The sequence below is a fragment of the Somniosus microcephalus genome, chromosome 22, assembly GCF_052327205.1.
Source record: "Somniosus microcephalus isolate GS21.2 chromosome 22, FLI_Smic_1.0, whole genome shotgun sequence".
NCBI lineage: Eukaryota > Metazoa > Chordata > Chondrichthyes > Squaliformes > Somniosidae > Somniosus > Somniosus microcephalus.
In genome coordinates, this window is record NC_141008.1 from 52,073,096 (window position 1) to 52,094,716 (window position 21,621).

At 48.7% G+C, this 21,621-nt stretch overlaps 1 protein-coding gene across 3 annotated transcripts in view; it reads right to left on the minus strand.

The window, feature by feature from the left end:
• dhx40 (DEAH (Asp-Glu-Ala-His) box polypeptide 40) overlaps positions 1–21,621 on the minus strand; it is a 57,301-nt gene that overhangs the window by 14,210 nt on the left and 21,470 nt on the right. For 2 of the 3 annotated variants that reach the window (XM_085964719.1, XM_085964721.1), the window contains exons 5-13: positions 18,587–18,653; positions 16,607–16,738; positions 14,565–14,664; positions 13,377–13,463; positions 8,620–8,802; positions 6,560–6,640; positions 5,424–5,581; positions 3,257–3,371; positions 1,870–1,978 (exon numbers count right to left, since the gene is read on the minus strand). In XM_085964719.1, the coding sequence (XP_085820845.1) occupies positions 1,870–1,978; positions 3,257–3,371; positions 5,424–5,581; positions 6,560–6,640; positions 8,620–8,802; positions 13,377–13,463; positions 14,565–14,664; positions 16,607–16,738; positions 18,587–18,653 (1,032 nt within the window). The remainder of the gene's footprint in view (positions 1–1,869; positions 1,979–3,256; positions 3,372–5,423; positions 5,582–6,559; positions 6,641–8,619; positions 8,803–13,376; positions 13,464–14,564; positions 14,665–16,606; positions 16,739–18,586; positions 18,654–21,621) is intronic. The other variant, XM_085964720.1, reaches the window with a different exon arrangement.

Below are 21,621 nucleotides of genomic sequence, written 5' to 3' on the forward strand. Positions count from 1 at the left end.
GGAGGAGAGCGCGCGCGCGCGAGGAGGAGAGCGCGCAGCGCGCGAGGAGGAGAGCGCGCTGCGCGCGAGGAGAGAGAGAGAGAGCGCGCGAGGAGAGAGAGCGCGCGCGCGAGGAGGAGAGAGAGAGAGAGAGAGAGAGCGCGCGAGGAGGAGAGAGCGAGCGCGCGCGAGGAGGAGAGAGAGAGAGAGAGGGAGAGAGAGCGAGGCGCGCGAGGAGAGAGAGAGAGCGCGCGCGCGCGAGGAGGAGAGAGAGAGAGAGAGAGAGAGAGCGCGCGCGAGGAGAGCGCGCGCGAGGAGGAGAGAGAGAGAGAGAGAGCGAGGAGGAGAGAGAGAGAGAGAGAGAGAGAGCGCGCGCGAGGAGGAGAGAGAGCGCGCGCGAGGAGGAGAGAGAGAGAGAGAGAGAGCGAGAGAGAGCGCGAGGAGGAGAGAGAGAGCGCGCGAGGAGGAGAGAGAGAGCGCGCGAGGAGGAGGAGAGAGAGAGCGCGCGAGGAGGAGAGAGAGCGCGCGCGAGGAGGAGAGAGAGAGAGCGCGCGAGGAGGAGAGAGAGAGAGCGCGCGAGGAGGAGAGAGAGAGAGAGAGCGCGCGAGGAGGAGAGAGAGCGCGCGCGAGGAGGAGAGAGAGAGAGAGAGAGAGAGCGCGCGAGGAGGAGAGAGAGCGCGCGCGAGGAGGAGAGAGCGCGCGCGAGGAGGAGAGAGCGCGCGCGAGGAGGAGAGAGAGAGCGCGCGAGGAGGAGAGAGAGAGCGCGCGAGGAGGAGAGAGCGAGAGGAGGAGAGAGAGAGCGAGTGGAGGAGAGAGAGAGCGAGAGGAGGAGAGAGAGAGCGAGAGGAGGAGAGAGAGAGCGAGAGGAGGAGAGAGAGAGCGAGAGGAGGAGAGAGAGAGCGAGAGGAGGAGAGAGAGAGCGAGAGGAGGAGAGAGAGAGCGAGAGGAGGAGAGAGAGAGCGAGAGGAGGAGAGAGAGAGCGAGAGGAGGAGAGAGAGAGCGAGAGGAGGAGAGAGAGAGCGAGAGGAGGAGAGAGAGAGCGAGAGGAGGAGAGAGAGAGCGAGAGGAGGAGAGAGAGAGCGAGAGGAGGAGAGAGAGAGCGAGAGGAGGAGAGAGAGAGAGCGAGAGGAGGAGAGAGAGAGAGCGAGAGGAGGAGAGAGAGCGAGAGGAGGAGAGAGAGAGCGAGAGGAGGAGAGAGAGAGCGAGAGGAGGAGAGAGCGAGAGGAGGAGAGAGAGCGAGAGGAGGAGAGAGAGCGAGAGGAGGAGAGAGCGAGAGGAGGAGAGAGCGAGAGGAGGAGAGAGCGAGAGGAGGAGAGAGAGAGCGAGAGGAGGAGAGAGAGAGCACGCGAGGAGGAGAGAGCGAGAGGAGGAGAGAGCGAGTGGAGGAGAGAGAGAGCGAGAGGAGGAGAGAGAGAGCGAGAGGAGGAGAGAGAGAGCGAGAGGAGGAGAGAGAGAGCGAGAGGAGAGAGAGAGCGAGAGGAGGAGAGAGAGAGGGAGAGGAGGAGAGAGAGAGGGAGAGGAGGAGAGAGAGAGGGAGAGGAGGAGAGAGAGAGGGAGAGGAGGAGAGAGAGAGGGAGAGGAGGAGAGGGAGAGGAGGAGAGAGAGAGGGAGAGGAGGAGAGAGAGAGGGAGAGGAGGAGAGAGGGAGAGGAGGAGAGAGAGAGGGAGAGGAAGAGAGGGAGAGGAAGAGAGAGAGAGGGAGAGGAGGAGAGTCAGACAAGAGAAGGATAGACCGAGAGAAGGAGAGATAGAGCGAGAGGAGAGATAGAGCGAGAGAGAAATACCCAAGCATACCCAGAAAGAGCGAGAGAGAGAGAAAATACATTCTTCACCTAAAGCATTTAAAAACATTTTTCAACTGCAATGAAAAGCGACACTCCGGCACTCGCACCTGTTTCAGTTTATTGAGTATTTCTCGCAGCTGCGTCTCCACGCTAAACGCGGTCTTCATCGCTCGCCAGTGGATCCAGTTTTCGCGGCACCAGGAAGCCGGTGAGTCACTGAGGGCGAATATCACAGGTGTGAGTGCACAGGGCTGGGGAGCTGTGCCAGTTCAACAACGACCGAGAATAAACAGCTCCCAACAGTGTCCGCACCGAGTGCTGGGACTCTCACCGGGTCATCTCCTATTTCAGCAAAATCCTTTTACTGAGGGTGCCCGCCGGCAGCTTGCCCTCGTGGCCATTCTTCATGTCTAGTGATCCCGGACAGTGAATGCTGGTGGCTCTTCGACCGTGGGGGGCATCGCAGCCACGCATGATCCTGTCCTCACTCAAAGTGAATAGGAGCAGGAGCTCTGGCTGGTTGTCCCCTTCATAACAAGGGGCACCGAGAGTAATTGTAGCGCCTGAGACCAGCTACCTCGGCACCGACTAGTTCCTTCAAGGCCTATAAAGGCCAGCACCACATCAGGTGGTGGATGTACCCACTGAGCCACGGGGGGATTGTAACTCCCTCTTAGCAGAAAAAAAACTTGCCTTTCTGCAGCACCTTTCATGACGTTTTACAGCCAATGAAGTATTTTTGAAGTGTAGTCACTGTCGTAATGTAGGAATCGCAGTATTTTGGTTTCCCGTTCTTGGTTCCCCTTCAACCTGCTCCCAGGTCCTTTTCAAGTCCGCACAGTCAAGACCGGGTCTCTCTGGATTTTCCTGCCTAGTTGCTCCGAGTCAGAAGGTCGTGGGTTCAACTCCCACTCCAGAGACTCGAGCTCATAATCCAGGCTGACACTCCCAGGGCAGTGCTGAGGGAGCGCTGCACTGTCGGAGGTGCCGTCTGTCAGATGAGACGTTAAACCGAGGCCCTAACGTCTTCGCTCTCAGGTGGACGTAAAAGATCCCACGGCCACTATTTCGAAGAAGTGCAAGGGAATTCTCCCCGGTGTCCTGGCCAATATATAAATCCCTTACTCAACATCTTAAGGGAATACAGGCTTGTCATTGCTGTTTGTGGGATCTTGCTGTGCGCAAATTGGGTGCTGCGTTTCCTACATTACAACAGTGATTACATTTCAAAAAGTACTTCATTGGCCGCGCTTTGGGACGTCCCGAGGTCCTGATAGGTGCTATAGAAATGCAAGTTGTTTCTTTTTTTTACTGCCTTTGGAAAGACCCTGACCTCCATCAATGCAACACAGCTCAGACCAGGGATTCCCCGGCTCTCCTATCTCCCACTACGCAGTGCTTCCACAGGCCCAAGCAGGTCCGCACTGCTCCCTGTCTGTCCTGGTTAAGCCGAGTCAGTCTCCTCACCCTCCCTCCCTCCCACTCCGTCCTTACCTTGCTTTGCACTTCTCGAACACGTTGAGTAATGTGACAAAATCGTTGCTGCCGCCAGCCTCCAGCGCCAGCTCCCGGTGCCTCAGCTCAGCTTCTTTCTGCTTGTCCGGGTTCCCTGTTGGACAGAGTACAGGACCTCAGTGAGTGCCCCCCTGACCAGCCTGCCTAGTTGCTCACTCTCGGCTCCGAGTCAGAAGGTCGTGGGTTCAATTCCCACTCCAGAGACTCGAGCTCATAATCCAGGCTGACACTCCCAGGGCAGCGCTGAGGGAACGATGCACTGTCGGAGGTGCCGTCTGTCAGATGAGACCACAGCTAGAGTACTGTGTACAGTTCTGGTCACCACATTACAGGAAAGATGTGATTGCACTAGAGAGGGTACAGAGGAGATTTACGAGGATGTTGTCAGGACTGGAGAATTTTAGCTATGAGGAAAGATTGGATAGGCTGGGGTTGTTTTCTTTGGAACAGTGGAGGCTGAGAAGAGACTTAATTGAGGTGTATAAAATGATGAGGGGCCTGGATAGAATGGGTGGGAAGGATCTATTTCCCCTAGCAGAGAGGTCAATAACCAGGGGCGCATAGATTTAAAGTAATTGGTAGAAGGATTAGAGGGAAGTTGAGGAGAACCTTTTTCACCCAGAGGGTGGTGGGGGTCTTTCCTTCCCCTGCTGGGAGCTCATCGCCTCTTCCTGATGCCTCCCGCCGTGTGCGGGATAGTTGACACTCCTACCCGTACCCTACCATTGCCAAATCATCTCTTTCCTCCCTATTCTCCTGAAGGCTCCGACTCTCACTAAGGCACGGTGTCCCCTGCTGCCAGTCAGCCGCCTCTGGTATCTAAGTGGCCATTCTTCATACAGGAGCCTCGTTATGGAATCTCAGCGGACTATTTGACCATGGGGGGAGGTAGCCGCGCCCGATCCTGTCCACCCCTAATCCACACAAGTGCACTTTCAGCAGCTGTCACTGGGCAGTGGTCAAGAGTTGCATTCCTGGCTGATCTAGTTCCCCCCTCTGCCTAGACCAAGACACTGAGGACAACTGTAGTGTCTGTGGTCAGCTAACAACCGTACGGGTTATTTCTCTCTGTGCTGTACGCTCGATCAGTTGTATCTGGAGCCTTAAAGCAAATGCCCCACACATTATTTACTCTCAATAGTGTTTTCTCATGTTAAAACTGCTGTGTCATCAAATCACCATCGTTGTTTAGTTGGGATAGAATCATAGAAAGTTACAGCACGGAAGGAGGCCATTTCGGCCCATCGTGTCCATGCCGGCCAACAAAGAGCTATCCAGCCTAATCCCACTTCCCAGCTCTTTGTCCGTAGCCCTGCAGGTTAGAGCATCCCAAGTGCACACCCAAGTACTTTTTAAATGTGGTTAGGGTTCCTGCCTCTACCACCCTTTCAGGCAGTGAGTTCCAGACTCCTACAACCCTCTGGGTGAAGAAATTTCCCCTCAAATCCCTACTAAACCTTCCCCCAATTACTTTAAATCTATAGCCCCTGGTTTTTGACCCCTCTGCTAAGGGAAATAGGTCCTTTCTATCCACTTTATCTATGCCCCTCATCATTTTATACACAATTGGATGGACTCTCACCCCGAGTCAGAAGGTTCAAGCCCCACTCCAGAGACTTGAGCCCATAACCTAGGCTGGCCTTTAGGGAGTGCTGCATTGTCGGAGGCACTGTCCTTTGATTGAGGGGAGGGGGGATTCTCCTGGTGTCCATGCCTGAAAGGGTGGTAGAGGCAGAAACCCTCATCACATTCAAAAAGTGCTTGGATATGCACTTGAAGTGCCGTAAACTGCAAAGCTACGGACCAAGAGCTGGGAAAGTGGGATTAGGTTGGATAGCTCTTTTTCGGCCAGCACTGACACGATGGGCCGAATGGCCTCCTTCTGTGCTGTAAATTTCTATGATTCTATTCCTCCGTCAACCAACACCACCAAAAACAGATTAACAACTTGCATTTATATAGCGCCTTTAACATCCATTAGCTGGCCATCCATCTCATTGCTGAGAGATTCTGCTGCATGCAAAATAGCTGCCACCTTCACCCATGTAACAGTCGCTGCACTTCAGTTTTTGGGAGGTGCTTTGGGAGGACATGGTACAAACTTAATGTTCTTCTTCAAGAGACCGTTCTTCAGCCCCATCTTTACCTGGTCGAATGAAAACGTTTTCCACCGAAAGCATCGCAGCCACTGGAAGCAAGAGACATTCGCACCCCATCGCGGCGGCTTTTATCAGCGCCCGCGTCACAGTCGGCGGGAGAGGAAACTCCACCATCAGCCGCCCGAGTTTGGTCACACTGCCTGTCCTGAGCGGGGGGGGGGGGGGGGGAAAAAGGAGAAACAGAAACAAGAAATGACTAGCAAAAAACCGAGGCCCTGTCTGCTCTCTCAGGTGGACATTAAAGATCCCAAGGCACTACTTCAAAGAAGAGCAGGGGAGTTCTCCCCACTGTACTGGTCAATATTTATCCCTCAACCAACATCACTGAAACAGATTATCTGGCCATTATCACATTGCTGTTTGTGGGAGCTTGCTGTGCACAAATTGTCTGCTGTGTTTTCATTACAACAGTGACTACACTTCAAAAGTACTTCATTAGCTGCAAAGCACTTTGGGATGGCCCTGTGGTCGTGAAAAGCGCTATATGAATGCAAGTCTTTCTTTTATGTTTTCAGGAACCAAAAGGCTCACATTAAGGGGGCCCGTCACCCAGGGTTAAATGACACTCTTCACTAAGTTCAGTACCATTAAGGAGAGAGCGTGTGGACGTCCAATGGATAAATGTACCAATTGTTGTGTTACTGAGTAATATCGACCTCGCGTGCCTCAGGTTGGATTCCGGGTCTCTGCTGAGTCAGCTGCCTTCAGTGATGGGGAGGTAGCTACAATTTGCCTTAAAGTCCTGGTGGGGAGGTGGCAGGGGGAAAGGGGTTAACTATAAGCTAGGGTTCCTCAAATAAAAACAGAACATGTCAGAAATACACAACAGAACCTAGAAGAGAACGTTAGCGTAACATGTTGGGTAGGCCCTTTGTCAAAGTGTCCAAGTGTCAGCTTGCCTCAGTGGGTCGCACATTTTACCTCGGAGTCAGAAGCTGATGGGTTCAAACCCAGCTCCAGGACATGAGCACATAGTCTAGGCTGACAAGCCCAGTGCAGTACTGAGGGAGCGCCGCACTGTCGGAGGAGCTGTACTGAGGGAGGGCTGCACTGTGGAAGGTGCTGTTTTGCTCGAGGAGTTGCTAAACTGAACACAAAGTCAGTGATGGGGTCAGTTGCTCACCTGTCGATAGCATCATTCTGGTAGAGCTGCTTCAGTGCCTCCAGGATGTGCCTCTCCTCTGGGCTGTCAAGATATGGAAACCTAGGGAGCAACCAGACAAGCCTTGCTCAGGAGAGTGGAAAATTTCACAGAGAACAATAGCCTTGGTCAGCTCCCCCTCGTGAGGGGGTTTAGCAAGGAACTGGACTGTGCGGCTTAGTACCAGGTCGTACCGATCAGGAAGACCCGTCAGTACTGATCTCAGTATTTGTGCCAGCTGTGGCTCAGTGGGCAGCGCTCTTGCCTCTGAGTCAGAAGGTTGTGGGTTCAAGTCCCACTCCAGAGACGTGAGCACAAAAATCTAGGCTGACACTCCAGTACAGTGCTGAGGGAGTTGCTGCACTGTCAGAGGTGCCGTCTTTCAGATGAGACGTTAAACTGAGGCCCCGCCTGCTCTCTCAGGTGGACGTAAAAGATCCCATGGCAACTATTTTGAAGAAGAGCAGGGGAGTCCTGGCCAATATTTATCCCTCAAGCAACATCACTAAAACAGATGATCTGGTCATTATCACACTGCTGTTTGTGGGACCTTGCTGTGCGCAAATTGGCTGCTGCGTTTCCTACATTACAGCAGTGACTACACTTCAAAAAGTACTTCATTGGCTGTAAAGTGCTTTGGGTGGCCAGGAAAGGCGTTGTAGAAATGAAAGCCTTTCTTTTCTTTTTACCTTGTTGGCATAAGATGGATGGCTCGATGCAATCCATCTCACAGCAGGAGGCAGCGCACACAAGTGCAGACCATTACGTGGGAAATTGTGAACCTGGGCTGGGGCTGCCCGGGAGGCACTGAGCAGAGGGCAAGAGGCTCCTCAAAGGGAGGGAAAAGGGTTGGGGTCGGACTCTGGAACGCGGCCACATTTACCATATAGTTAGAATATTGGAGTAAAGAGAACTCATTTTGCACCAGTGCTACAGTTCTAGAGTAAATGCAGCCTTAAAAGCATTGCAGGACAGTGCCCATCAGCAGTGGGGTACGGCATGATATGGGCATCTTAGTACAGCTGAAATAATTGAAAACCTGCAGAAGGCAGAATTAACTATATATATTCGGCACATTTTTTTATTAACCTCCCCGCTACATGTAAACTCTTAGCGAGAAAAGTATTTAACAGGAGTGAATGGGAAGGGGTTTGGTCCATTGGGATTCTATACAATGGGAAGGGGTTTGGTCCATTGGGATTCTATACAATGGGAAGGGGTTTGGTCCATTGGGATTCTATACAGTGGGAGTGAATGGGAAGGGCTTTGTCCATTGGGATTCTATACAATGGGAGTGAATGGGAAGGGGTTTGGTCCATTGGGATTCTATACAATGGGAAGGGGTTTGGTCCATTGGGATTCTATACAAGGGGAGTGAATGGGAAGGGGTTTGGTCCATTGGGATTCTATACAATGGGAAGGGGTTTGGTCCATTGGGATTCTATACAAGGGGAGTGAATGGGAAGGGGTTTGGTCCATTGGGATTCTATACAATGGGAGTGAATGGGAAGGGGTTTGGTCCACTGAGATTGTGTACAATGGGAGTGAATGGGAAGGGGCTTTGTCCATTGGGATTCTATACAATGGGAGTGAATGGGAAGGGGTTTGGTCCATTGGGATTCTATACAATGGGAGCGAATGGGAAGGGATTTGGTCCACTGGGATTATGTACAATGGGAGTGAATGGGAAGGGGCTTTGTCCATTGGGATTCTATACAATGGGAGTGAATAGGAAGGGGTTTGGTCCATTGGGATTCTATACAATGGGAGTGAATGGGAAGGGGTTTTGGTCCATTGGAATTCTATACAATGGGAGTGAATGGGACGAGGTTTGGTCCATTGGGATTCTATACAATGGGAGTGAATGGGAAGGGGTTGCACACCAGCTCTTGGTCTCTGCAGCTGTAACTGGCTCCCATAAAATACCCGGTCCTTGATTCACACATCACCCATGTGGTGAAGTACAGATGCAAGCCAACATCCCACATCTCCGTGGAAGAGAGGGAGAAGGGGGAACAGAAAGTGTATCTGAACTACATTACCCAATTACATTGTTCACTCCGAGACACTTCAGGGTAAGGATCACGGACGTTAAACTTGTTCTCTGGATCTCCGGGATCATGTGATCAGGCATGCACGTCTCCCAGAATTCTTTGCTGTAGATCCGATAGCATTTCCCAGCAGACGTCCTTCCAGCTCTTCCTGCTCGCTGCATGGCTTCACTCCTGCAGTAGGCAATTGCAAGGGGTTAGGCTTTGAACTGGAAAAAAACTTACAGCTTAAACAGCGTCAGTGCCATCTCCGGTGCAAGTATCTGCATGTGATTTGTGCCAAGGAGCCAAAATAATCCTTTAATTCTTAGTACTAGTTGCTATTTTTAAATTCTATTTAGATTTTAAGAAAAAAAAAGAAGAAATTACTTGCATTTCTATAGCGCCTTTCACGACCACCGGACATCCCAAAGCGCTTTACAGCCAATGAAGTACTTTTTGAAGTGTAGTCATTGTTGTAATGTAGGAAACGGGGCAGCCAATTTGCACACAGCAAGCTCCCACAATCAGCAATGTGATAATGGCCAGATAATCTGTTTTAGTGATGTTGATTGAGGGATTGGGTCGATATTTGCTGGAGTTTAGAAGAATGAGAGGGGATCTCATTGAAACTTATAAAATTCTAACAGGACTAGACAGACTGGATGCAGGAAGGATGTTCTCGATGGCGGGGGAGTCCAGAACCAGGGGTCACAGTCTAAAGATAAGGGGTAAGCCATTTACATAGATACATAGAAGATAGGAGCAGGAGTAGGCCATTCGGCCCTTCGTGCCTGCTCCGCCATTTAATGAGATCATGGCTGATCCTTTAATTCAGTATCCCGTCCCCGCCTTCTCTCCGTAACCCTTAACCCCTTTTGCCCGTAGAAATATATCTAATTCCCTCTTAAATATATTTAATGAGCTGGCGTACACTGCCCTCTGTGGCAATGAGTTCCACAGGTTCACCACTCTCTGAGTGAAGAAATTCCCCCTCATCTCTGCCCTAAATGGTTTAGCCCTTATCCTTAAATTATGTCCTCTAGTTCTGTTTTCACCCGCCAAGGGAAACATTCCTTCTGCATCCAGTCTGTCTAGACCTGTCAGAATTTTATACACTTCTATGAGGTCCCCTCTCAATCTTCTAAACTCCAGTGTGTACATCCCTAAACTACATAGTCTCTCCTCATAGGTCATTCCCGCCATTCCTGGTATTAGCCTGGTGAATCGCCGCTGCACCCCCTCCATGGCAAGAACATCCTTCCTCAGATGAGGCGACCAAAACTGTACACAGTACTCGAGGTGTGGTCTCACCAGTGCCCTGTACAGCTGCAGCAAGGTATCCCTGTTCCTGTATTCTAACCCTTTTGCTATGAAGGCCAGCATACCGTTTGCCTTCTTGACCGCCTGTTGCACCTGCATGCTCGCCTTCAGTGACTGGTGTACAAGAACACCCAGGTCTCTCTGTACTTCCCCCTCTCCCAATCTATTGCCATTTAAATAATAATTTGCCCTCCCGTTCCTGCACCCAAGGTGGATAACTTCGCACTTGTCCACATTATAGTGCATCTGCCATTTATCCGCCCAATCGCCCAGTCTGTCCAAATCGCTCTGGAGCTTCCTGGTCTCTTCCTCTGAGCCCACCCCACCTCCTAGTTTAGTGTCGTCTGCAAATTTGGAAATGCTGCATCCGACTCCCTGATCCAGGTCATTAATGTAAATTGTGAACAGCTGGGGGCCCAGGACAGATCCCTGTGGTACCCCACTTGTTACTGCCTGCCATTCAGAAAATGAGCCGTTTATTCCAACTCTCTGTTTTCTATCTGACAGCCAGTTCCCTATCCACGCCAAAACTTTCCCCTTTATCCCATGAGCCTCAATTTTCCATGCTAATCTTTTATGTGGGACCTTATCGAAGGCCTTTTGGAAGTCCAGGTACACCACATCTACTGGCTCTCCCCCATCTATTCTACCAGTTACTCCCTCAAAAAATTCCAATAGATTAGTCAAGCACGATTTACCCTTTGTAAATCCATGTTGACTCTGTCCTATCCTGTCCCCATTTGCTAAGTGCTCCGCTATTTCATCCTTAATGATGGACTCCAGCATTTTGCCCACAACTGATGTAAGGCTTACAGGTCTGTAATTACCTGCTTTTTCCCTACCCCCCTTTTTGAATAGTGGGGTAACGTTAGCTACCCTCCAATCCATCGGCACTGTTCCCGAGTCTAATGAATTCTGAAAAATCATCCTTAGTGCATCCGCTATCTCTAGGGCCACCTCCTTCAGTACCCTAGGATGCATGTTATCAGGCCCTGGGGATTTGTCCACCTTCAATCCCTTTAGCTTCCTTAACACCATATCCTTAGAGATATTGATTTGCGTCAGTTCCTCCTTTGCCAATGTCCCTATTTTTCCCGATATCCCAGGGAGGTTTTTTGTGTCTTCCTTCGTAAAGACTGACCCAAAGTATGCATTTAGTTGATCTGCCATTTCCTTATTTCCCATTATATATTCCCCCGTATCTGACTGCAATGGACCAACTTTGGTTTTCACCAGTCTTTTCCTTTTGATATATTTATAAAAGCTTTTGGAGTTAGTTTTTATATTTTCCGCCAGCTTGTTTTCGTAAGCTATTTTGCCCCTCTTGATCATGCCCTTTGCCCTCCTTTGCTCTATCTTAAACTGTTCCCAATCTTCCGCTCTGGCGCTTTTTTTGGCTATTTTATACGCCCTATCTTTGGATTTTATGCTGTCTCTAATTTCCCCTGTTATCCACGGTTGAGTCACCTTTTTAGATTTCCTTTTATGCCAGATTGGTATAAACAATTTTTGCAATTTTGTCATTCTATCTTTAAATGTTTGCCATTGTTTATCTACCTCCAGTCCTCTCAGGAACGTTGTCCAATCAGACCTACTCAGTTCCCGTCTCATGGCATCATAATTCCCCTTGTTTAAATTCAGGACCTTAGTCTCTGAGTCAATTTCTTCGCTCTCCATTTCGAGTGAGAAATCGATCATGTTATGATCGCTCTGACCCAAGGGTCCCCGTACAACAAGATTACTGATTAGTCCCTTCTCATTGCACAGTACCCAGTCCAATATAGCCTGTTCCCGAGTTGGTTCCTCGACATATTGATCCAGATAACCATCCCTTAAACACTCAAGGAATTCCTCCTCCTCATTATTTTTACTGATTAGGCTAGTCCAATCTATATGTAAGTTAAAGTCACCTATGATGACAGCTGTGCTCTTATTGCACGCTTCTCTAATTTCCCTCGTGATGCCCTCCCTAACCTCTATTTTACTATTTGGAGGCCTATATACCACTCCTATTAATGTTTTTCGCCCCTCGCTATTTCTTAGCTCCACCCATATAGATTCTGTATTAACTGAGTTAATATCCTTCCTTTCAATTGCATTTATCCCCTCTTTTACTAGCAATGCTACCCCTCCTCCCTTTCTTTTTTGTCGATCCTTCCTAAATACTGAATACCCCTGTATGTTAAGCTCCCAGCCCTGCTCACCCTGCAACCATGTTTCCGTAATCCCAATTAGATCATAATTATTAACCTCTATTTCCACAGCTAATTCATCTACCTTGTTCCTGATGCTTCTCGCATTAAGGTATAAAACCCTCAGGCTTTTTTTATGCTCACATTTTTTATGAATTAGTTTGGCCCTTTGTTTTTTGTTCCTCACCCTTTTACCATTTATTTCTGTCTGCCTTTCACTTTCCTCTATTTCACTACATAGGTTTCTAGCCCCCTGCCATACTAGTTTAAATGCTCCCGAACTGCTTTATCAAAAATTACCCCGAGAACATCAGTTCCATCTCTGCACAGGTGTAGACCGTCCCTTTTGTATAGGTCACACCTACCACAAAACTGGTTCCAATGCCTCAAAAATTTAAAACCCTCCCTCTTACACCACTGCTCAAGCCACGTATTTAGCCTAACTATCCTGTTCTCTGTACTCTTACTAGCACGTGGCACTGGTAGTAATCCAGAGATTACTACCTTCGAGGTCCTACTTTTTAGCTTGGCTCCTAACTCCCTAAATTCTACTTGTAGGACCTCTTCCCTTTTTTTAGCTACGTCGTTGGTACCAACATGTATCACGACAACTGGCTGTTCCCCCTCCCCCTCCAGAATGTTCTGCACCCGCGCCGAGACATCCTTGACCCTTGCACCAGGGAGGCAACATACCATCCTGGAGTCTCGGTCGCGACCACAGAAACCCTCTGTCTTTAGGACAGAGATGAGGAGGAATTTCTTCACCCAGAGAGTGGTGAACCTGTGGAATTCTCTACCACACAAGGCAGTTGAGGCCAATTCATTAAATATATTCAAGAAGGAGTTAGATATATTTCTTAAGGCTAAAGGGATCAAGAGATATGGGGAGAAAGCAGGGACAGGGTACTGAATTTGGATGATCAGCCATGACCGCATTAAATGGCGGAGCAGGCTTGAGGGGCCGAATGGCCTACTCCTGCTCCTATCTTCTATGTTTTCTATGTTTCTATAAATATTGGCCAGAATACCGGGGAGAACTCCCCTGCTCTTCTTCAAAATAGAAGCGATAGGGAAGGGGTTTAGTCCATTGGAACTCTACTAAATAGGAGTGAATGGTAAGGGTTCAGTTGGAACTCAATATGGGAGGGGTTTGGAACATTGGGATTCTGTACAATGGGGCTCATTGGAAACAGACTGGAATTCTGTGTCACTCCCAGGTGTGTCTACTTGGAATGAATTATAACAAAAACTTACTTTGAGATGGGAACCACCTCCAGTATGTCGAGTCCAACCCGTGGATTGTGATTCAGCTGCTTCACAAAGCCGCAGTCTACAACATACCTGTAATTAAAAGGACACGATGACTGCTGCTCAACATTACACAATCCCAGCAACCGGCTCCGATCACAAAATCCATTACACATCGCCTGATGACGTACAGCCGGTGACGAATGGATACTCAATTCTATTAAAAATAATTCTCTCATTCCTGGGCTGAACTCCAGGTTTGCTCTGCTGCCAGGTATACGCTCTGAATTGTAATTCTGGAGTCCAGCATCTGACATGTCAGTAAACAAACTTTTAGATAGAACTTGCATTTCGCCAGCGCCTTTCACAACCTCAGGACGTCCCAAAGCGCTTCACAGCCAATGAAGTACTTTTTTGAAGTGTAGTCACTGTTGTGATGTAGGAAGCGCGGCAGCCAATTTGCGCACAGCAAGCTCCCGCAAACAGCAATGAGATAATGATCAGATAATTTAGTGATGTTGGTGGAGGGATAATTGTTGGCCAGGACACCGGGGAGGATTTCCTGCTCTTCTTCGAATAGTGTCACGAGAGGGCAGACAGGGGGGGCCTCGGATTAATGTCTCAACCGAAAGACGACACCTCTAACAGTGCAGCACTCCCTCGTTGTCCACTGGGATTATGTGCTAAAGTCTGCTGGCAGAGGTCCCTCAGCACTGGTTAAGAAGTAGGGGCACCAGCCTGTGCTGGGACTTGACAGACTTATTCAATATCATGGTCCTGATAAAGGATCGGACGAGCTTTCCCCAAAGGTTCAGTCGGAAAAGCCACCAGCTATGCAGAAGGTGGTGGTTCCAAGAGAGAGTAAATTGACATGGGGTCGTGCTCCTTATCATTAGACAATGACCTCTTTTGGAACGTTTGTTTGCGAGGACATCAGGGGATGACAGGATTGGTCTGGTCAGTGATTATTCCCCCCGTGGTCAAATAGTTGTCAATGCTCAGTCTAGACTCGTGCATGATTTTCCAGTGTCACTTAAGGTAACGGAGAGAAGTGGGCAGGTGGCACCTGTGGAACCTCAACACATCAGTATCTTTGGGAGATAGGTTGAGACAACTGAGGGCAATTAGGATCCAAAGATAATAACTGCGTGGCAATTAGTGTCTGAATGTAATATTGAGCTTGCACATTCTTACCTTATTCTGTCAATAGTCAGAGAAGTGGCTGCAATATTAGTAGCAACAACACATTTCCTGATGTTGGGTGGAGCAGGAAGAAAAACCTTTCTCTGCTGATCTGAAGGAGAAAAGGCTGTAAGGATTGAGATAAGAGAACCCTACACGCCAACTAAAACAATGCTCCCACAGTCGGAAATAGCTCGCAGTTAGCTCACCCCCCCGTCTGCCCGCGAGAGACTGTCAGTGCTGGGGAGTTGCAAATGTTTCTATCTCCCATGGCAGGTACAGCACAGATTAGATACAGAGTAAAGCTCCCTCTACACTGTCCCATCAAACACTCCCAGGGCAGGTACAGCACGGGTTAAATACAGAGTAAAGCTCCCTCTACACTGTCCCATCAAACACTCCCAGGGCAGGTACAGCACGGGTTAAATACAGAGTAAAGCTCCCTCTACACTGTCCCATCAAACACTCCCAGGGCAGGTACAGCACGGGTTAAATACAGAGTAAAGCTCCCTCTACACTGTCCCATCAAACACTCCCAGGGCAGGTACAGCACAGTATGATACAGAGTAAAGCTCACTCAACACTGTCCCATCAAACACTCCCAGGGCAGGTACAGCACGGGTTAGATACAGAGTAAAGCTCCCTCAACACTGTCCCATCAAACGCTCCCAAGGCAGGTACAGCACGGGTTAGATACAGAGTAAAGCTCCCTTTACACTGTCCCATCAAACACTCCCAGGGCAGGCACAGCACGGGCTAGATACAGAGTAAAGCTCCCTCCATACTGTCCCATCAAACACTCCCAGGGCAGGTACAGCACGGGTTAGTTACAGAGTAAAGCTCCCTCTACACTGTCCCATCAAACACTTCCAGGGTAGGTACAGCACGGGTTAGATACAGAGTAAAGCTCCCTCTACACTGTCCCATCAAACACTCCCAGGGCAGGTACAGCACAGGTTAAATACAGAGTAAAGCTCCCTCTACACTGTCCCATCAAACACTTCCAGGGCAGGTACAGCAGCAGTTAGATGCACAGTAAAGTTCCCTTTAGTGAGGGAGTGCCCAACAACCTGACATGAGCAGTCTCTATTGCACCAAAGCAATTTTTTTCCATTTCCCACAAGAGCCAGCCTCATGAGTTCTCAGAGTTACACCGACAATTTAGTACCAATTTGTGCTAGGGACCAATATCAGCCAATAACTGGACAGAAACCACCGCAAGCTCCTTTCACCGAGGACCCAGAGAACCAGCGGAGGTGGAGGGACTTATTTTACCCTCAACAGTTGAATCTAAATTCAAACTCAGGCCCCAGGGTTGAAACGACAGCATGTAACACATGGAACATTCCAGTCCCTCTGCAGCAGGGAGTCAATTTTTCTCTTCACAGAATTACATAGAATATACAGCAAAGACACAGGCCATTCAGCCCAACCAGTCCAGTTATGCTCCACTCGAGCCTCCTCCCATCCTTCTTCATCTAACGCTGTCAGCATGATCCTCTATTCCCTTGTTCAAGGCTACCTGGTGAGGAGGTTTAAAACTTAAACCCGGTGAGGTCCAACATCATAAACATCACAATCTGTATCAGACGTCGCTACTTTTAATAAGGTCCCCACCACAGTAGGTGGTCCCCGCCACACGGTCAAAGCAAACGCTAGCCACTTTTGGTTTTAAATTACTTTGTGTCCTCATCTCCTGCTCTTCTGATGACCTATCTCTTGTCCGGCCGAGAGAGGCATGACTCAAGTTCACAGTCACCTTTCTCCATGCACCGAGTCCTCAGTCCCAGCCACGCCAATGCAGGGAGACACGAAGAGAGACTGGGGGCTGCCCCCGCTGCGGGTGAGACAATCCAAGGACAGTCAGACCATCTCAGGTGGCAGGAGCTCAGAGGGCGACTGCACTTGGATCTTCCGTCAGCATCCTGGGAGCAGGTCTGCAGCTCGCCCTTGGGCTCACAGACAGTGAGCGAGGAGATGACAGACGGAGAAGTGAATAAAATGAAGTACAAAATGATTGCTCGTTTGTTTTTTATTTTTGCAATTGGTGTTACCTGTTGACATAGACCCATACAGTGGCAGTATGAGCAGCCCTTCGACCGATCCATCCCTCACATCGTACTGGTAATCAATCGATTCTCCCTTCTGGAAAAGCAAGTCGCACGCTCGCTCAATCTCAGACTGCCCTGTGCGAAGAAAATTGTTAAACGGCACATGTAACAGAGCATTTTGATTCATAGAAACTTACAGCACAGAAGGAGGCCATTCGGCCCGTCGTGCCTGTGCCGGCTCTTTGAAAGAACTGTCGTGCTCAGTCCCAACATCCTCGCTTCTTGTCCGTAACCCTGTGAGTTCCTCATCCTCGAGAACCCGTCCAACTCCCTTTTAAAATTATTGATGGAATCAGCTTCCGTCAGGTCGAGCGTTCCAGATCCCCACAACTCAGTGAGAAAACATTTCTCATCTCCCCTCTAGATCTATTGCCAATGATTTTAAATCAATGACCTCTGGTTATTGATCCACTCGCCAGAGGAAATAGTTTTTCTCTCTCTGCTCCATCAAAACCCCTCACCATCTTGAAAACCTCGATTAGGTCATCTTTTAACCGTCTCTGTTCCAAGGAGAAATCGAGTGCTGAATATCCAACAATAGAAGCTTATTTTTTAATATATATTCATTCTCGGGATGTGGGCGTCACTGGGAAGGCTGGCATTTATTGCCCACCCCCTTAGTTGTCCTGAAATAACAACAGAAAATGCTGGAAACACTCAGCAGGCCAGGCAGCATCCGTGGAGAGAGAAACAGAGTTAACGTTTCAGGTCTGTGACTCTTCGTCAGAACTGGAAAAAGTTAAGGATGTGACAGGTTTTAAGCAGGTGCAGAGGCAGGGAAAGGGGGAGGGGAAGAAAGAACAAAAGGGACGGTCTGTTCGAGGATGGAAGGCAGGAGAGATTAAATGTCGCAAATGGGGATGGCAGAATCATCAACAGCTGCCATGTGAAAAAATGGGGGCAGACGTTATGGTCTGAAATTGTTGAATTCAATGTTGAGTCCAGAAGGCTGTAAAGTGCCTAATCGAAAGATGAGGTGCTGTTCCTTGAGCTTACGTTGAGCTTCATTGGAACAGTGTAAGAGGCCAAGGAGAGAGAGGTCAGAGTGGGAGTGGAGCCGAGAATTAAAGTGACAGGTGACCGGAAGCTCGGGGTCACTCTTACGGACTGAATGGAGGTATTCCGCAAAGCGGTCACCCAATCTGCGTTTGGTCTCCTCGTTGCCCTACTGTGTGACTTGCGAGGCCACTACTGAGGGCCGTCAAGAGTTGACCGTGTTGGTGTGGGGACTGGAGCCACATGTAGACCAGACCGGGTTAGGACGGCAGGTTTCCTTCCCTGAAGGACATCAGTGAACCGGTTGGGTTTTTACGACAATCCGGCAGCTTCGCGGTCACTTTTACTGATCCCGGCTTTTCATTTCCAGATTTTTATTTAACCTGAAAAGCTGTTCTCGTGTCCAAAAGGGCAGGCAGAAGCCAAAAGGGTTATTTAAAAAAAAGAAATTAAAAGTTAAAGTTAGAAAAGTCTTTGACTAAATAAATTAAGATAGAAAAAATGAAATTGAAGCTAAAATACTGAACAGAATGATTTAAGATTCCGTAGTTCAGGGTAAATGTCGCATCATAAAACTATTCCGGACATTGGAGTCATTTTATTACTGTAATCTCAGTGTTTCTCCGAGTGTGGGACCTGAGAATTTAGGAAACTGGCTCAGGAGCGCAGCCTTTGCCTTTGAGCTGGACGCCAGTGTAAGGGTCATTATCACATTGTTGTTTGTGGGAGCTTGGCTGCCGCGTTTCCTACATTACAACAGTGACTACACTTCAAAAAGCACTTCATTGGTTGTAAAGCGCTTTGGGACGTCCGGTGGTCGTGAAAGGCGCTATAGAAATGCAAGGCTTTCTTTTCCTCCCCTATATTGTGTGTGGGAAGGATCTGACAGGCTACGATACAGAGTCAGCCCATTGCGCGGTGACCCACCTGTTAAAAACACCAGGATGTCTCCTTCTGATTCATTCATGTGAATGTCCAAAGTGACATTTACAACCTAGAAAAGAGGAACAAGACAAGATTACAAAATTCAGCCAACTCTGGTGTGGATTAGAAAGAAAGAACTTGTATTTATATAAGAACATAAGGGGCCAGAAATTCGCGGCCAAAGGCGTGAGTGCGCTCGGGGTACTCACGCATCTGGCCGTTGGAAATGCTGGCGTTCAGCATGAACAGCGCATGCGGGGAACGCCGGCATTTCCAGACCTCGAGCGCATGCGACTGCACAGGCAGCGCTTGCGCAGTGAACTTCGTAGATTTCATTCATGAAATCCGTGAGGGTAAGTCCTCAGAATTTACACTTGAAAAAAGCAAGTGTAAAGTGGTTCATTGGCTGCGGAGGAAGAAACATTTTATCGTGGAGCTTCTGAAATGCAATATTTTTGTTTGGGAAAGGGAGGGAAGTTATTTTAAGACATTTTAAGTAAGTTTTAAAGTTAAATTTTTTTTTTTTTTTTTTTTTTAAAAAAAAGGGTTTTCAGAACGGTAGGTAGAAGGAGCAATTGTGGCTGTGTGAATGGAATATGAGAATGAGTTATGTATGTATGTCCACATATATTCCTTTACGTATATGTATGTATGTTTTATATTCCTTTACTAATGTGTATGAATGTATGTTTTTAATTATGATTTTCCAATAAGTTACTTTCTCTGAAAGTCATAATTAAATAATACATTCATACACATAAGTAAAGGAATATATACAGACATACATACTTTCAGAAGCTCCACGATAATAAATATCTTCCTCCGCAGCCTCTGGAGCAACTGTACCCATGCTTTTTTCATGTGTAAGTTGTAATGACTTGACCTCACTGAAAGCATTAATGAAAGCGGCGAATTATACTGCGCACGCGCTGCCTGTGCAGTCGCATGCGTTCTGCCTCTGAACCCCTTCGTTCAGAGGACAGGAAATGCCGGTTTTCCCCACATGCACTGTGCATGCTGAAAACCGGCATTTCATCCAGCCAGATGCGCAAGTACCCCGACCGTACTCGCGCATTTGGAAGGGAATTACTGGGCCAACATTTTACATGTCAATAAAATGAAAAATTTAACAATTGCACGACTTGCCCCCTCGCATCTGCGACTGAGGGTCCAAGGAGGTGCATTGCGCAAGAGGTCATCATCGTACGTATCCTCACACTGTTCCCTTTGGGGAACTGTATGAAGTGGTGGAAGGATTTATGGCCGTGATTAACGCTCATTCCGTGACCGTAACCATCTTTGAACCAGCCATTAGGGTGGTTAGTCCTATGGCGGGAGGGTTTTACGGGCTCCCACAACCCATCTGAGGGGGGGGGGGGGCCACCAACACCCACGGACGCAAGTATCCCGCTGGATGTCCACCCAGAATTTAAAGTTGGAGCTCCGACTCCACTTGCCGGGACTGTCTGGAGTGGGGTTCAAAACCCTACTCCTTCTGGCCCAGCGGCGGGGATGCTTACTGCTACGCAAAAGGCCCACTCCGCACAAAAGGTGACACCCATACGTTTCCTGCGCCTTTTCCCTCCCCGTGACTGGAGCCCTATGCTGCCATTTCACGTTGCTAATCGGATTGGGCCTTTGTCATAGCGGTAGGATCCCCGCCGCTGGGCCAGATCAGGGTAGGGTTTCGAACCCCGCTCCAGACAGTCCTGGCAAGTGGAGTCGGAGCTCCGGCTCTAAATTCTGGGTTGACATCCAGTGGGATATTTGCGTCCGTGGGTGTGGGTGGCCCCCCCTCCTTGTATAGCTTGTGGGAGCCCGTAAAACCCTCCCGCCATAGGACTAACCGCCCTAATGGCTGGTTCAAAGATGGTTACGGTCACGGAATGAGCGTTAATCATGGCCATAAATCCTTCCACCACTTCATACAGTTCCCCAAAGGGAACAGTGTGAAGACACGTATGACGACGACATTGCTAAATAAATAAATGGAATTAAAAAAATTCTTTTAGGGCTTTTAAAAGTCTTTAAATTGCTTTAATTCTGTTTAAAACTACTTCAGATTACTCAAAATAATGTAAACATTTTAAAAAGTTTATAAAAGTTACCAAAATCTTCAAAAAACTTCCAAAAACCTATTTAAACTGCTGCTTTGCATGTAAAAATGGTTAGCAGCTTGACAGAAACATTGGGGGCGTGTCCAGTGAAACTGAGACCTCAAGGGGCGTGTCTCACTGGCACTGCACGCTCCTGGCTTCGCGCTGGCTGCACTCCTGGGCGGCGTGACGTCATACGCTGCCCGGGATTCTTCTTCTGGAAACACCAATTCCAGGCGTCCCTGGAGCTGATCGGCAGTAGCGCGGGGTAAGTGTAAATACGGGGCTTGCACGCGCTGCAAGCCCCGTTCTGGAATTTCTGGGCCAAGAATTAGGAGCAGGAGTCGGCCATTCGGCCCCTCGAGCCTGCTCCGCCATTCAATAAGATCACGGCTGATCTTCTACCTCAACTCCACTTTCCTGCACTATCCCCATATCCCTTGATTCCCTTAATATTCAAAAATCTATCGATCTCTGTCTTGAATATACTCAATGACTGAGCCTCCACAGCCCTCTGGGGTAGAGAATTCCAAAGATTCACCGCCCTCAGAAGAAATTTCTCCTCATCTCAGTCCTAAATGGCCGACCCCTTATTCTGAGACTGTGACCCCTGGTTCTAGACTCTCCAGCCAGGGGAAACATCTTCTCTACATCTACCCTGTCAAGCCCTGTAAGAATTTTGTATGTTTCAATGAGATCACCTCTCATTCTTCTAAACTCTAGAGAATATAGGCCTAGTCTACTCAATCTCTCCTCATAGGACAATCCCCCCCATCCCAGGAACCAGTCTGGTGAACCTTCGTTGCACTCCCTCTATGGCAAGTATATCCTTCCTTAGGTAAGGAGACCAAAACTGTACACAATACTCCAGGTGTGGTCCTCACCAGGGCCCTATATAATTGCAGTAAGACATCTTTACTCGTATACTCAAATCCTCTTGTA